The sequence below is a fragment of the Condylura cristata genome, unplaced genomic scaffold (genome assembly GCF_000260355.1).
Source record: "Condylura cristata isolate star-nosed mole 26May11 unplaced genomic scaffold, ConCri1.0 scaffold00016, whole genome shotgun sequence".
NCBI classification, from domain to species: Eukaryota; Metazoa; Chordata; class Mammalia; order Eulipotyphla; family Talpidae; genus Condylura; species Condylura cristata.
Genome location: NW_004567117.1, coordinates 6,973,769 through 6,987,191, shown reverse-complemented (window position 1 = coordinate 6,987,191; position 13,423 = coordinate 6,973,769). Strand labels below are relative to the sequence as shown.

The window sequence follows — 13,423 nt, the reverse complement described above, 5'->3', positions numbered from 1 at the left end:
ACTATTAAGAAATAAACTCTATAGTTTATATTAGTATTTAGTCTTTGTGTCACACAATTCTATGGATTCTAACAAATGTACAATTCTGTACATCCATTATTATGTTGGGTAGTTTTATATAGAATAGTCTTGTCTCTAAAAATTCCCTGTTTTACCTACTATCCATTCCTTGTTTTCTCCTCAGGCCAAACTTCTGATATTTTTGCTGTTATTGTTTCACATTTTATAGAATGGCACAGTGAACACAGCCTTTCAGATTGACTTAGCAATAGGCACTTAGGTTCTTCCATGTGTTTGAACCTCATTTCTTTTCATCGTTGAGTAATATTCCTTTGTATGTATGCAGCAGCATTACTTATCCAGTCACCTAAGGTAGGCTATCTTGGTTGTTTCCAGTGATCTCTTTCATGGATTTTACTTTTGATATACTGTGTTTTAAAACTCAGGCCACACAGAGTTTTCTCCTATGCTCCCTCCTAGAAATTTTATCATTTTGTGTTTTCCAGTTAGGTCTACAGTTCACCTTGTGATTTTTTCCATTATTACTTTGTTGCATACTCTTTTGTTTTTGTCTTCTTCTTTTTCCCCTTCTATGATTTTACCTGAAGGTTATATAAGTTTTTTTATTTTTTTTTGCCTCTTAACATATTAGTTAAATTTCTATATAAAGTTTGTTTGCTGTGGTCCTGGAATTTGTCATACATATTTACAACTTACCAAGTCCTTCTTTAAGGCAACACTATAAAGCTTCACAGATAGTGCAAGTGCACTAAAGCAGAATATTTTCAAAGCCTCTCTCCCATCTCTTATCTTATTTATGTCATTTATTTCATTTTCCATAAGCTACAATCATTTAGTACATCATTATTACTTTGAAAAATAAAGCTGAACATTACTATATTAACTAATATGAAAAATTTTATCTTACCTCTATTTATTCCTTCTCTAAATTGTATTATTATTTTTGAGGTTTAGAATACATACAATATTGATTTAAAATGCTATATATGATGTAGGGGTATAGGCATTTAGCTACTCAAATGAATGTTTAACAAACACGTCATCAACCAAAGCACCTAAAACCCTCCACCACAGTTCTCTCCCTACTTTTTCTTTTCACGTCCCACCTACCACTTTTGGTCACCTCAATTCTGCAGTCAGATTTCTAAAGTTTGTTTTGATTTAGTTCCATCGGTTCTTTTGTTTTGTTACTTTCTATTCCACAAGGGAGTGAAATGAGCCAGTATTTGTCTTTCTCCTTCTAATTTTTTTTCATAGCATAATTCCATCCAGTACCATTCATGTTGCTATAAATGGCTAGATTTCACTTTTTTGTGATAGCTGCCATTAACAATGAATGTGTACATACACACCATATCTCTTTATAGAGATTCATCTGCTACTGGGCACTTAGGTTGTTTCCACAACTTTGCCATAGTATATTGTGCTGCAATGAACAGACGTGCATATATAGTAACCCTTGGAATTAGTGTTTTTGTATTCTTCAGGTAAATACCTAGGAGTGGGATTATTGGATCAAATAGTATATCGACTTAAAATAGGCTGAGAAACTTCCATACTGTTTTCCAGAAGGTCTGAAGCAGTCTATATTCCCACCTAGAATGTAGCAGGATTATTTTTTCTCCCCACCTTTATAAAAACCTGTCTCTGGTGCTTTTGATATGGGCCATTCTCACAGGTATGAGGGTTGTCGTCATTATAGTTTTGATTTTTATTTCCCTGAAGATCAACCTTTTTTTTTTTTTTTTCTTTCTGTGCCTCTTGGGTATCTGTATGTCTTCTTTGTAGAAATGTCCATTTACCTGTTTTGTCCATTTTTTTTAAGATTTATTCATTTATTCATACAGAACTGGGGTACAGGTCAGAGATGCAGAGGGTGAGAGGATTCACCAGGGACAGAGTGGGGTGCAGAACAGGCAGGTCAACGAAGTACACTGCTGAGGGGAGCAGTGGGCAGGTCAGGAGAGGTCTGCCACGCCATGTGGATCTCCTCTGGGGCAGGCGGGGATCGAACTCATGCGGAAGTGGCTTAAGCTTCTTAGTGTTGTGCTTTAACCTGCTGCACCACCAGCGAGGGCCCTGTTCTGTCCATTTTTTAAATGGTTTATTTATTTTCTTGGCTGTTCTGTCCATTTTTTAGGGTTATTTATTTTCTCGTTGAGCTGTATGAGATTTTTATAGAACTTAGATACCAAACTACTGTCAGATGTACGGTATGCAAGTATTTCCTTCAGTATGGTAGACTGTCATTTTGTTTTGATGATAATTTTCTTTGCTGTGGAGAAGCCCTTTAGTTTGATGTAGTTCTGTTTGTTTGGCTTGTGTTTCCCTTGCCACTGGAATTGATTCCCAAAAGACATCTCTGAAGCCATTGCTATAGTGTTTTGTCTATATATTGTCTTCTATGCATTTTATGGTTTTAGGTCTCCTATCTAAATCTTCAATCCATTTTGAGTTAATTTTGGTTGTATGGCGTGAAATAATGGTCTCATTTCTTTCTTTTTTGCATGTGGATGTATTTTTCTCAAGACTGTTTGAAGAGACTTTTCTTTCTCCATTGTATATTCTTGGCACCTTTGTTATAAATTAACTGACCATACAAGTGTGAGTTTATTTATGAATTCTCCATTTTATTTCATTGATTGGTGTGGCTATTTTTATATCACACTGTTCTGAACACTACTGTTTTGTGTAATCATTTCTAGTCTGATAGAACATCTCCATTCTTACTGTTTGTCAGGACTGCTTTGGCTAGTCTGGGTTTCCATATAAATTTCAGTGATATTTCCCTCATTTCTTTGAAGAATGTTATTGAAACTGTGATAGGGATTTCATTGAAACTGCATTTCTTTAGGTAAGATGGTCATTTTAATGAAGTTAATTCTTTTATAAGAGAGGACTATCTTTTCATTTCTTTATGTCTTCTATTTCTTTTAATTGTGTTTTTGTTGCACAGGTCTTTTACCTCCTTTGTTAGATTTTTCTTAGGTACATAAGTCTTTTTGTTGCAGTTATTCATGAGATTGTTTACTTAATTTCTTTTTCTTCTAATTCATCCCTTTCTTTCTTTTTTTATTAAAGATTTATTTATTCTTATAGTACTGGAGGTACAGGGGTGGTGAGAGTCTTCACCAGAGACAGTGGGGAGCAGAACAGGCAGATCGACGAAGTACACTGCTGAGGGGAGCAGCGGGCGGGTCAGGAGAGGTCTGCCGCGCCATGTGAGTCACCTCCAGGGCTGGGGATTGAACTCACACTTAAGTGGCTACCACTAGCCTGCAGTGCTGTGTCCTAACTGGTTGTGCCACCAGGGAGGGCGCTCATTCTTTTCTTAGAATAATGCATTAGATTTCTTCATATTGATTTTTTTAGCCTGTTATTTCACTGTAAAATTTTGTTATTTCTAATATTTTAGTGGAATCTTTAGAATTTTCTATGTGTATTATTTTTTCCTCTGCTAGTGGTGATAGTTTTACTTGTTTTCCAATCATATCGTAACAACATAACTATAGCTATAGCACAATTAAATTTCCAGTCTGATAATGTCCACCATATCTGAGGTGGTTTCTGATAGCTGCATTCAGATTATGTTTTTTTACCCCCTTTCTACATGCTTTGTAATTTTTTTGTTGTTGTTGAAAACCAGACATGATATCAGATAACATGAGGTTATATAAAAGGTTTTGGCTTGAGATTTTTATGGCTAGTGATTAGGCAGTGTTATATTTGACTTTCCTGTTGCTGTCAGAAACTTCAATTTCCTGCAGTGTCCTTTCCCTCTTATGTTTTCTTTCTGTTTCCCTAGAAACTATTTCTGTTTATTTATTTATTTATTTATTTTATTTATTTATTCATACAGGACTGGGGTACATGCCAGAGGTACAGGGGTGGTGAGAGGATTCACTAGAGACAGAATGGGCAACAGAACAGGCAGATCAATGGAGAGCACTGCTGAGGGGAGCAGCAGGCGTGTCAGGAGGGGTCTGCCATGCCATGTGGATCACCTCCAGGATGGGAGATGGAACTCACACTGAAGCGGCTGCAGCTGGCTTGGAGTGCTGCGTCCTAACATGTTGCGCTACCAGGGAGGGCCGAAACTATTTCTTAGAGTTTGAGTCTTACAGTCTCTGTTTTATTATACTGAAGCTCTATTATAAATAGGTTAAAGTACTGGTGGTGGTAAATGTTCTAGTCTAATGATTAAACACCATTTTTAAAATGGATCAAATTCTCTGGGTTGTGACACTCAAAAGAGCTTATTAGTCCTCTTTTTTGTTCTTTCCCTTACATAAGACATATGGCTAGAAGAGACTGGAGTTATCTAATTGCCTCTTTCCTAAAACATAAGTAAAGTAGTAAGTCCAGTTCCCTGCTAGATCTTAGAAGATTTGTTGATTTTTTTTTGTTCAGCATTTTTGTTGTTGTGAGGGGATGATAACTTGTAAGCTCTTTACATGTCATAGTTGAAACCAGCAGTCTGTGTTTTAAATATGATTGATTGCCAGGCGCCATTTCAGTAAGAAGGATGTGCAGAGTTATTTCTTGCCTCATTTCCCTGTGAGAGTAAGTCCTTAGGAAATGACCCCCAAACATGACCCTTAAACTTTAATATTCATTCATTCATGTTATAGTATAAATATACTATAAATATTATACTATGATATACTTTGTGCACTCATAATTTTCTGTATTTCATCTATATTTTACCATACAAGTCCTAAAAAGGCAGAATGATTTTCATCAAATTTAAAGCATGTGATGATGCTAATATCTGACCTAATGAAGATATTATTCAGTTTATATGAGATTCATTTGTGGAGGATTATGGGGCAGTCTGAGAAACTGAGCATCTTTGCCTGGAGCTAAAACTGCAGTCACTATCAGAATAATGCCACATAAAGTAAAAGAGATGCCTTGGATAGACAAAACACAAATTTCAAACATGAGTTTCAAAGAACAAAAAACATAACAACAGCCTTTGAGCACATACAGTTATCAATTTTCTGGTAAGCTCCTTCACTCACAGACTACCATGTTGTATGTGCTACTACACCCACTAGTCTTGGGTGAGCAGCAATCATTTATTAATTATTGATGATGAATTAATTAATTGGTGATCTTTAAACACTCAGAGAAACAGTAACTTTTGAGATAAACTGAAAGCATTTAATCCACAAATTGATGCACAGAGGCTGCTCAAAGGACTTCTAACCTGTGTGTAAAACTAATGAAGTTCGTAACTCTGAAAGTTAACGTCCATAGAAAACCATGTTAAATAAAAAGGACCAAGAATATTTTTGCCTTTTAAACTTAAGGAGAAGGACCATAAATCGAGTTCCTAATATTGAGTAAATTCTTATTGTCTTCATTCTTTGGTTTCCTAGTTGTGCTTTCACTTCTTTCTGTTAATTTGATGATTTTTTTTATCTCTTTGGCTTCTCTCGACTCTGATTTTTTTGAATATTGTGCAATACTGACTTTTCACTGTGAAGCATGCAAAAGTGGTTTTAAGAAGAAAGTTATTTGCAGTACAGACCAATATTAATAAGCAAGAAAAATCCACAATAAGCAATTTGACATTCTACCTAAAGACACTTGAAAAAGAGGAACAAACAAGACCAAAAGTTAATAGAATGAAGGAAATAATAAAAATCAGTGCAAAAATGAATGAGTTATGAATCCAAAACTTCCTACAAAAGATCAATGAAACTAAGAAGAGATCCTTCAAGATAATAAACAAAATAGATAAACCTCTAGTTAGGTTAACAAAAAAGAAGGATCACTTTAATAGAATCAAAAATGAAAAAGGAGAAATTTACACAGACGGAAGAGAAATATAAAGGATTATAAGAGATTATTATGAGCAATTTTATGTTATTAATTTTGAAGAAGTGAACATATTCTAGGTTTAACAGGACTACCAAAAAGAAGTAAAAGAGCTGAATAAACTAATCACAAGCCAGAAATTGCAGTAGCAATAAAAAATAATCTTTCTAAAAATAAAAGGCGGCCCTCCCTGGTGGCACAGCGGGTTAAAGCACAGCACTGAGAATCTGAAGCCACTTCCGCATGAGTTCGATTCCCGCCTGCCGCCTGCCCCGGAGGAGACCACATGGCAAGCCAGACCTCTCCTGATCCGCCCGCTGCTTCCCTCAGCAGTGTACTTCGTAGATCTGCCTGTTCTGCTCCCCACTCTGTCTCTGGTGAAGCCTCTCACCGCCCCTGAGCCTCTGGCCTGTATCCCAGTTCTGTATTCACAAATAAATAAATAAAAAATAAAATAAAAAAAAAAATAAAAGGCAAGGCTAAATTTTTTTTTTTTCTGACATACCGTGTCAAATCTTTAAAAGAGAACATTATGCCCTTCCTGCTCACTATTTATAAAAATCCAGAAAGGTGCAACACTTCCTAATATATTTTAAGATGCCAACATTACCTTGATACAAAAATAAGACAATGACAATAAAAGAAAAGAAAATTATAGACCAATACCCCTGATGAAATTTCTTCAACAAAATCCTAGCATGTCAAATGAAACATTATATCACAAAAATTATATGTGTAACAATTAAAAGGGGTTTATCCCAGAGATGTAAGGGCAAATTAATACACATAAATCAATCCATGCTTTCTCAATTGTGCATCATCAATTTATTGTCATCAAAAATAAAGACTTTTTATCTAAAAGCATAGATAAAAATCACATGATGTCAATGAATATAGAGAAAGCATCTGATAAAATTTAGCACCTATATATGATAAAATCTCTAAACAAGACAAGAATAGAGGGAATCTACCTCAGTATAGTAGATGCCACATATTATAAGCCAATAGCCAAATGATAAAAAATGAACACTACAAAATAGCACCTACTATCACCACTTCTGTTTAATTTAGTGTTACAGGGTTTGGCTAGAACATAAAGATGACAATAGGAAATAAAGGTAATCCAAATCGGAAAAGAAGCAAATACATCAATATTTGCAGATATGATATTACTCATAGAAAACCTTGCAGACTCACTAAAAAAGCTATGAGAAGCAATAGATGAATACAACAAAGTAGCAGATTACAAAATCTACAATCAAATGTTTATAGCATTTTTATATACAAAAAAGAAAGTAAGAAAACATATTCACTATCTTTTCAAAATGATCAAATATCTTAGAATTAATTTAATCAAGGGAGTGAAGGACTTATACAATGAGAAGTATAAGACATTATTTAAGGCGTTAGTGATAAGAATCAATATAATCAAAATGATTATCCTACCTACCTAAATTTAAGTACAGATTTGATGCTATTTACACAAAATATCAATATTCATCAAAGAAACTGTACAAAAATATTGAAAATCATATGGGACCATAAAGTGCCCTGAAATAGCAAAAGCAATCCTGAAAGGAAAAAAAAAAAAGAAATGGTGTTATCATATTACCTAACTTCAAGCTATACTATAAAACGGCAATACTAAAAATAACATTATTTTGCATAAAAACAGTCAGATTAATCAATAGACCATAATCAAAAGTCCAGAAATAAGTCCATATACCTGTCACTACTGAAGTTATCATAAAGCAGGCGTGACCAAGCAATGTAGAAAGGAAAAAAGCCTTTTTAATAAATGGGTCTGGAAAATCAGAAGGCCACAAGTGAAGTAATGAAGCTGAATCATGCTCTAATTCCACACACACACACAAAAATTATACATGGATTAAAGGTACAGGTACAAGACTTGAAATAATAAAATGTATAGAAGAAAATACTGGTTATACAGACTAACATACACACTGATGATGATGTTTTAGGAGACTGCACCTCTATGGCAAGGGAAATAAAAGCAAAACTAAGCAACTGAGATTACCTCAATTTAAAATGTTTTTGTAGAAGAAAGTATAAGTAGATTAAAAAAACAATGTTGAATGGGAGAAATTATTTATAACTTACATAACTGACAAGGGGTTAATATCCAAGTACAAAACTAACAGAATACAACAACAGGAAAACAAACAACCCAATTTATAAATGCATGGGAGGAAGAACAGACTCTTCACCAGAGAGGACAATTAGAAGGCCAAAAGAGATACGAAATAACACAGTACAAGGTCTAATTTATAAAATGTTCAAAATAGGGTCAAAGTAACTGACAATGACAGAAATTAGAAGAGTGATTATCCTGGCAGGAGGTAGTAACTGAATGGTAGGAGGTGGGGTTCCAGTCAGCATCTATTTCTTGAACCAGTAGTGATTAAATAGGTGTGATCTCTTATATGCTTGCTTAGGATTTTCACTTTAGAACCCAGCAGGTGTCTTTATGTGTATTTACACCTATGATACACTAGCAAATGCAAAAAAAAAAAAAAAATTGTAGATGTCTCAATATGACTCAACAATGGAAAAGAAAACAAAAAGGTGAATTATTTTATCAATAATAAATCCATGGAAGATTTATTAATAATGATCAATTTCATGTTTCACTTTCATTTCTTAATTTATGAAATTTTTGGATCTTTGAAAAATGAGTACTTTAAATTTGAGACCAAATTAGTAAAAGCAAAAAAGAAAGAATTCTCAATGAACATTCTGCAACACCAAAGATGTCGCCTAGAATCTTGAAATGTGGGGGCCCTGATAGTAGTATCTGCTGTGATGCCAACTAGCTTCCTTGGCCTCCCTGGTGGCACAAAGGGCTAAGTCTCAGCACTATGAAGCTATCCACAGCCACTGTCGCATAAGTTCAAACCTTAGTCTGGGAGTTGACTCACACGGCACAACAGATTTTCTTGTCTTGCCTGCTCCTCCTCCCCTCAGCAGTGTATTTCAGTCCACCTGCCTGTCTCTAGTGAATCCTCTCTAGAGATAGTACCTCTGCTACATGCTCCCAGTACCCCTGGCCTATCACAGCTCTTGGATACATAAATAAACAAATCTTTTTTAAAAAAAAGAGCAGTCCTTTATACTTAGTGGAACTGAGCATTCATTAGCTTCACTCAACTTGAATTCAAAGCACTATGTTTTGTGTAGTTCTTTGCTTAACACTTGATCAAAGGCAAACACCAGAAATATCAATATAGATGCCTAATTCTATCCTGGAGAATGGAATCATGGTGTCATCAAACATGTTAACTCTATGTTGTGTTATTTTTCTTAACAAAAGGCACAACTACCCTTTGTTACATTTTAGGTGTTCTAGTTTACCCAGAAATCTTTTCCTGAGGAAGACACATTCCAACTTAGTTCTGTCAATTTTACTACCAAATATCTCTTTAACTAATCATATTTTCTTCAACAAATTTTATCATTGTGAATAAATTTAAAAAATACATAATCTAATCTTATGTTGTATATAATTATGAGAAAGGGAAGAAGGTTGAATCACTGGGTAACTTCAAAATAAGGTAGCAGAGTTTTTTTAATGTGTCTGCTAACCATATCTACTAAGAATAAAATTATTTAGAAAATAAAATATTGTGAATATATGCAAGAGATGAAAACCAGAAGTTGCATTGTGTCTATACACATAATCTTTCTAAAAATTATATGTATGCCATTTACCTTATAGAAGAAATGGAGACTACATTTTAGCCCATTTTCCTTAAAAAAACAAACAAACAAACAAACAAACACAAAAACTTCTAATGTGTTATATTATTCAAAATTTTCCTGACCTATAACAGTAACAAAAACAAACAAAATACATAGATAAGGAATTTGAAATCAAGGTCAGACTGATGAGTCTATAAGAAATAAAAAGATAATATCACGTAATAATTAAATTCCTAATAGTAACATAGTTGTTCTCATTATGTCATCTCATCCAGGTTAGAACTACAGAAAATGAATTTCATATAACAATGAAAATTATTTCAACATGAGGAAGAACCACTTTAGGTGACAAAGGACTAAACAGAAAGCAGGTATCAAATAAGTGGTGTAAATTGTCATATTAAGTGATCTGTGAAGGCAGAATTATGGGCTTCCCTTATGTCACTACTATACGATAAGTTAACGTAGATAGGGACTTTCATTGTGAGAAAATCTAAATGTTAAATTTGAAGATCACAGTAAATGCACAAATGGGTATAAACCTTTTATAAGTGAAGCTGAAAGGAACAAGCACATAATGAACAAGTTAGAAGAGATTTCCTCTCTCACATTATGCAAATGAATTTTGTTTGTGAATTTCTATTTTTATGAGGATGATCCAATCCTCATTACGATTTTTACTATGTGAACTACAGAACTGACTGTATCTGCTTTAACAAGTATATACATATAATTACTCTGTGGAGATAATTTCAAAGTGTCAAAATATGAATTAAAACAGTGGTACTTTTTTAGGACTTCTCATATGATTCCAAAACATGTTGCTTACAGAAAGACGGCTTGGCAAAATGGATTAGAACATTTGCATGGAGCAGTTTCTAAAAAATGGTTATTCACTTGATTTTACTTAAAGTGAGGTTCTGCATCTCCCTGGTGGCCTAGAGGGTAAATCTCAGTGCTATCACTGTGATGGCCTGAGTTTGAGTCCCAGCCAGGGAGCTGACCCATACATGGCACAGCAGACCTCTCCGGTCTGGTCCCTGCTCCCCTTTGCAGTGCATTTCAGTTAATCTACCTGTTCTGCTCCTCACCCTGTCTCTGGTGAATCCTCTCACACCCTGCACCTCTGGCCTACACCCAGGTCCATTAATGCAAAAATAAATAAAATTAAAAAAAAATTAAAATGAGGTTCATATCCAGCTATATTACATAGAATTTTTTGCTGATTAAAGAGAGATATGTAGATGCATGATGTAACCAGAGTAACTTAACTGCCCCCAACATTTTCCAAGGAAAAAATTCCTCATTCCTCTGTGGTTGTGATGAAATCAAGAGTTCTTCAAATCACAAGTTGAGTTTGGACCCTGCCTGAAATAAGCAAGTTAGCTTTACTCATAGAAATCACAATCCTTGTGTTCAATGACTGTCAAGCCCACTCTTTTCTCTTAAGAGAAGTTGAAGGGTGGCTGAATTGAAGATGAAGTACAGTGCTATGAAATTGTGCTAATTTATTTCACCTTTGGACATTGTGCTAACTTACTGCACCTAATTCAGCAGAAAAAAACGAATTCTTTTCCTCTAGGAGATAAATAGGTCTCCTACCATGTTCCGGGACACACACATATGAAATGAAGTACTATGGCAAAAGATACACACAGACTAATTACATTCAATGTTTTCATCTGATAAAATACAGATTACTGCACTAAATTAACACAACCATGGGGAAATTTATTCCTTAGCTTGCTAAAAAAATAACCTGAAAAGTTATAGATGAAATTGTATCTACTGGGCCTTAATTAGAAATACAATTAAATATAAACATGCAATTTTCACCCTATGCTCTATTAATCCTTCTGCTTTCAATGATTAAACTTTTCTTCCAATAACTTTCCTGCTTGTCTTACTAATGAGGTACATTTCCTAGCCCCTCAACTTATAAAAACACAGCAAGACGCTGTTACCTTCCCTCATGACCTCTGCAGATAGCAGAGATTCCACCATTGAGATTTTTATTTCAGTAGGTTTGGATTTATACTACATGAGTGAGGAGAATTAAAATTATAGGCTATTAGAATAGTGAAATGATGGAATTTACTACTCATAGGGTTGGGACAAGTCTCTTGGCTTCTACCACCACCTACTTAGAATGATAAGAACAACCAACCAAACATGACATTCCTCACAACCAAAATGTATAGTCGGTTTTGTTTTTACCTCTGAAGAGATTATCCAAGTCAATATCTTCTTTATCTTCTTTTCCTTTGATTCTCAAACACTTTGCCTCCTGTACAAGTCTGCGCAAAGAAAAGAAATAAAATCTACATTATTATCATGTGAAGTAGGAATGCATTGCGACAGCAGCAACAATTTATCTAGAACCCAGATGGTAAACAATAGTGAATTAACGGTATTTTGCTTTACAGAGCCTTGTTTGAAATTTCCTTCTAATAAGATTTTTAAAGTACACTTTTGTTTACAAATCTAACTTTGAAACCTTCATTTTTTAAAAAAAGATTTATTTATTCATTTAGAACTGGGGTATAGGCCAGAGAGGCAGAGGGTGCGAGGATTCACCAGAGACAGAGAGGGGAGCAGAACAGGCAGATCGTTGAAGTACACTGCTGAGGGGAGCAGTGGGCGGGTCAGGAGAGGTCTGCCTGCCATCTGGATCTCCTCGGGGCAGGCGGGGCTCGAACTCAAGTGGAAGTTGTTTAAGCTTCTTAGTGCTGTGCTTTAACTCATTGGGCCACCAGGGAGGGCTGAAACCTTAATTTTTAAAAAAACTTTCTTTTCCCATCTCATTCTATGACAGTAAAGTTTCTAAAACTCCCTAGAAAATCACCTCTTCAGATTCTGAGGGGAAGCTATTTGTTATGGTAGGTGATGGTATGGTAGGTGGGTAAATAATAATTGCTACTGATGATTTTAGCACTTATTTTAATCAGAAGATTACAGATATTGTGCTCAAACAACTGGATAAAGTATTTTAGTTACATTGTTGAATGCCAAAGAATTAACTTTTGAAATGCTCTGCTATGCAGCTAAAGGAATAATTTTATAATTTTTTCATGGAACTTTATTAAAACTAGAGGCTCTTAGATTATAATGAATAGGGAACTTTCTAAAACGAACCTTTCCCAATGTTGCTAATTACACTGTAATTAATTTTACATAGATAGATAGGACTTGATATTGTTGATTGATTTATATGTATATATTTGTGAATTTGATGAAAACTGTAATACCTTTCTTTTCAAATATAATTTCTTACTGCACTGCACAGGGGCTCACAATTTCATTGTTACAACTCTGAGTGAGGCATGCAAGTATTGCTTCAATTTCTATTTTAGATGAGGAAATTGATTCAGTTACCAAAATCTTACCTAGAAGCCTAAGTGTACATAATTTGAATGGTTTTATCTATATGTTATATGAAAATTAATGTCATGATTTGAATTATCATTTGGGTATTTTTTAACCATGAAGACATTTTTAATCAAAAAAAGCAAGAAAGTGAGATTGAATTTCTATTGAAGTTTTATTTTTGTACCACTTATGCGGCATTGTGGGCCCTGTTCACTACCCATGGTGCAATGCAGAGACTAGTACACCCAGTATAGGAAAAGTTGGGTCTATGACTGAGCACTAGGTTTGTAACCCACTATACATATTTAAAGTCTAGAGGTTTCAACTTCTCAATCCAAAATGGAGACAGTACTTGCCTTACATGGTTGTTCTGAAAAATTAGTACCATATCATAAAACAGCTTACAAACTCTTATGCTTCATCAATGTAAATAAAAAATGTGTGGAATACTTTAATTAATTCAATATGCATACAATTTTAATTGTGT

The 13,423-nt window shown here is 34.5% G+C and overlaps 1 protein-coding gene across 1 annotated transcript in view; it reads right to left on the bottom strand.

The window, feature by feature from the left end:
* Nucleotides 1–13,423, bottom strand: part of L3MBTL4 (l(3)mbt-like 4 (Drosophila)) — a 346,888-nt gene that overhangs the window by 87,493 nt on the left and 245,972 nt on the right. Inside the window, exon 15 of the mRNA XM_012725775.1 lies at nucleotides 11,785–11,864. Coding sequence (XP_012581229.1) covers nucleotides 11,785–11,864 — 80 coding nt within the window. The remainder of the gene's footprint in view (nucleotides 1–11,784; nucleotides 11,865–13,423) is intronic.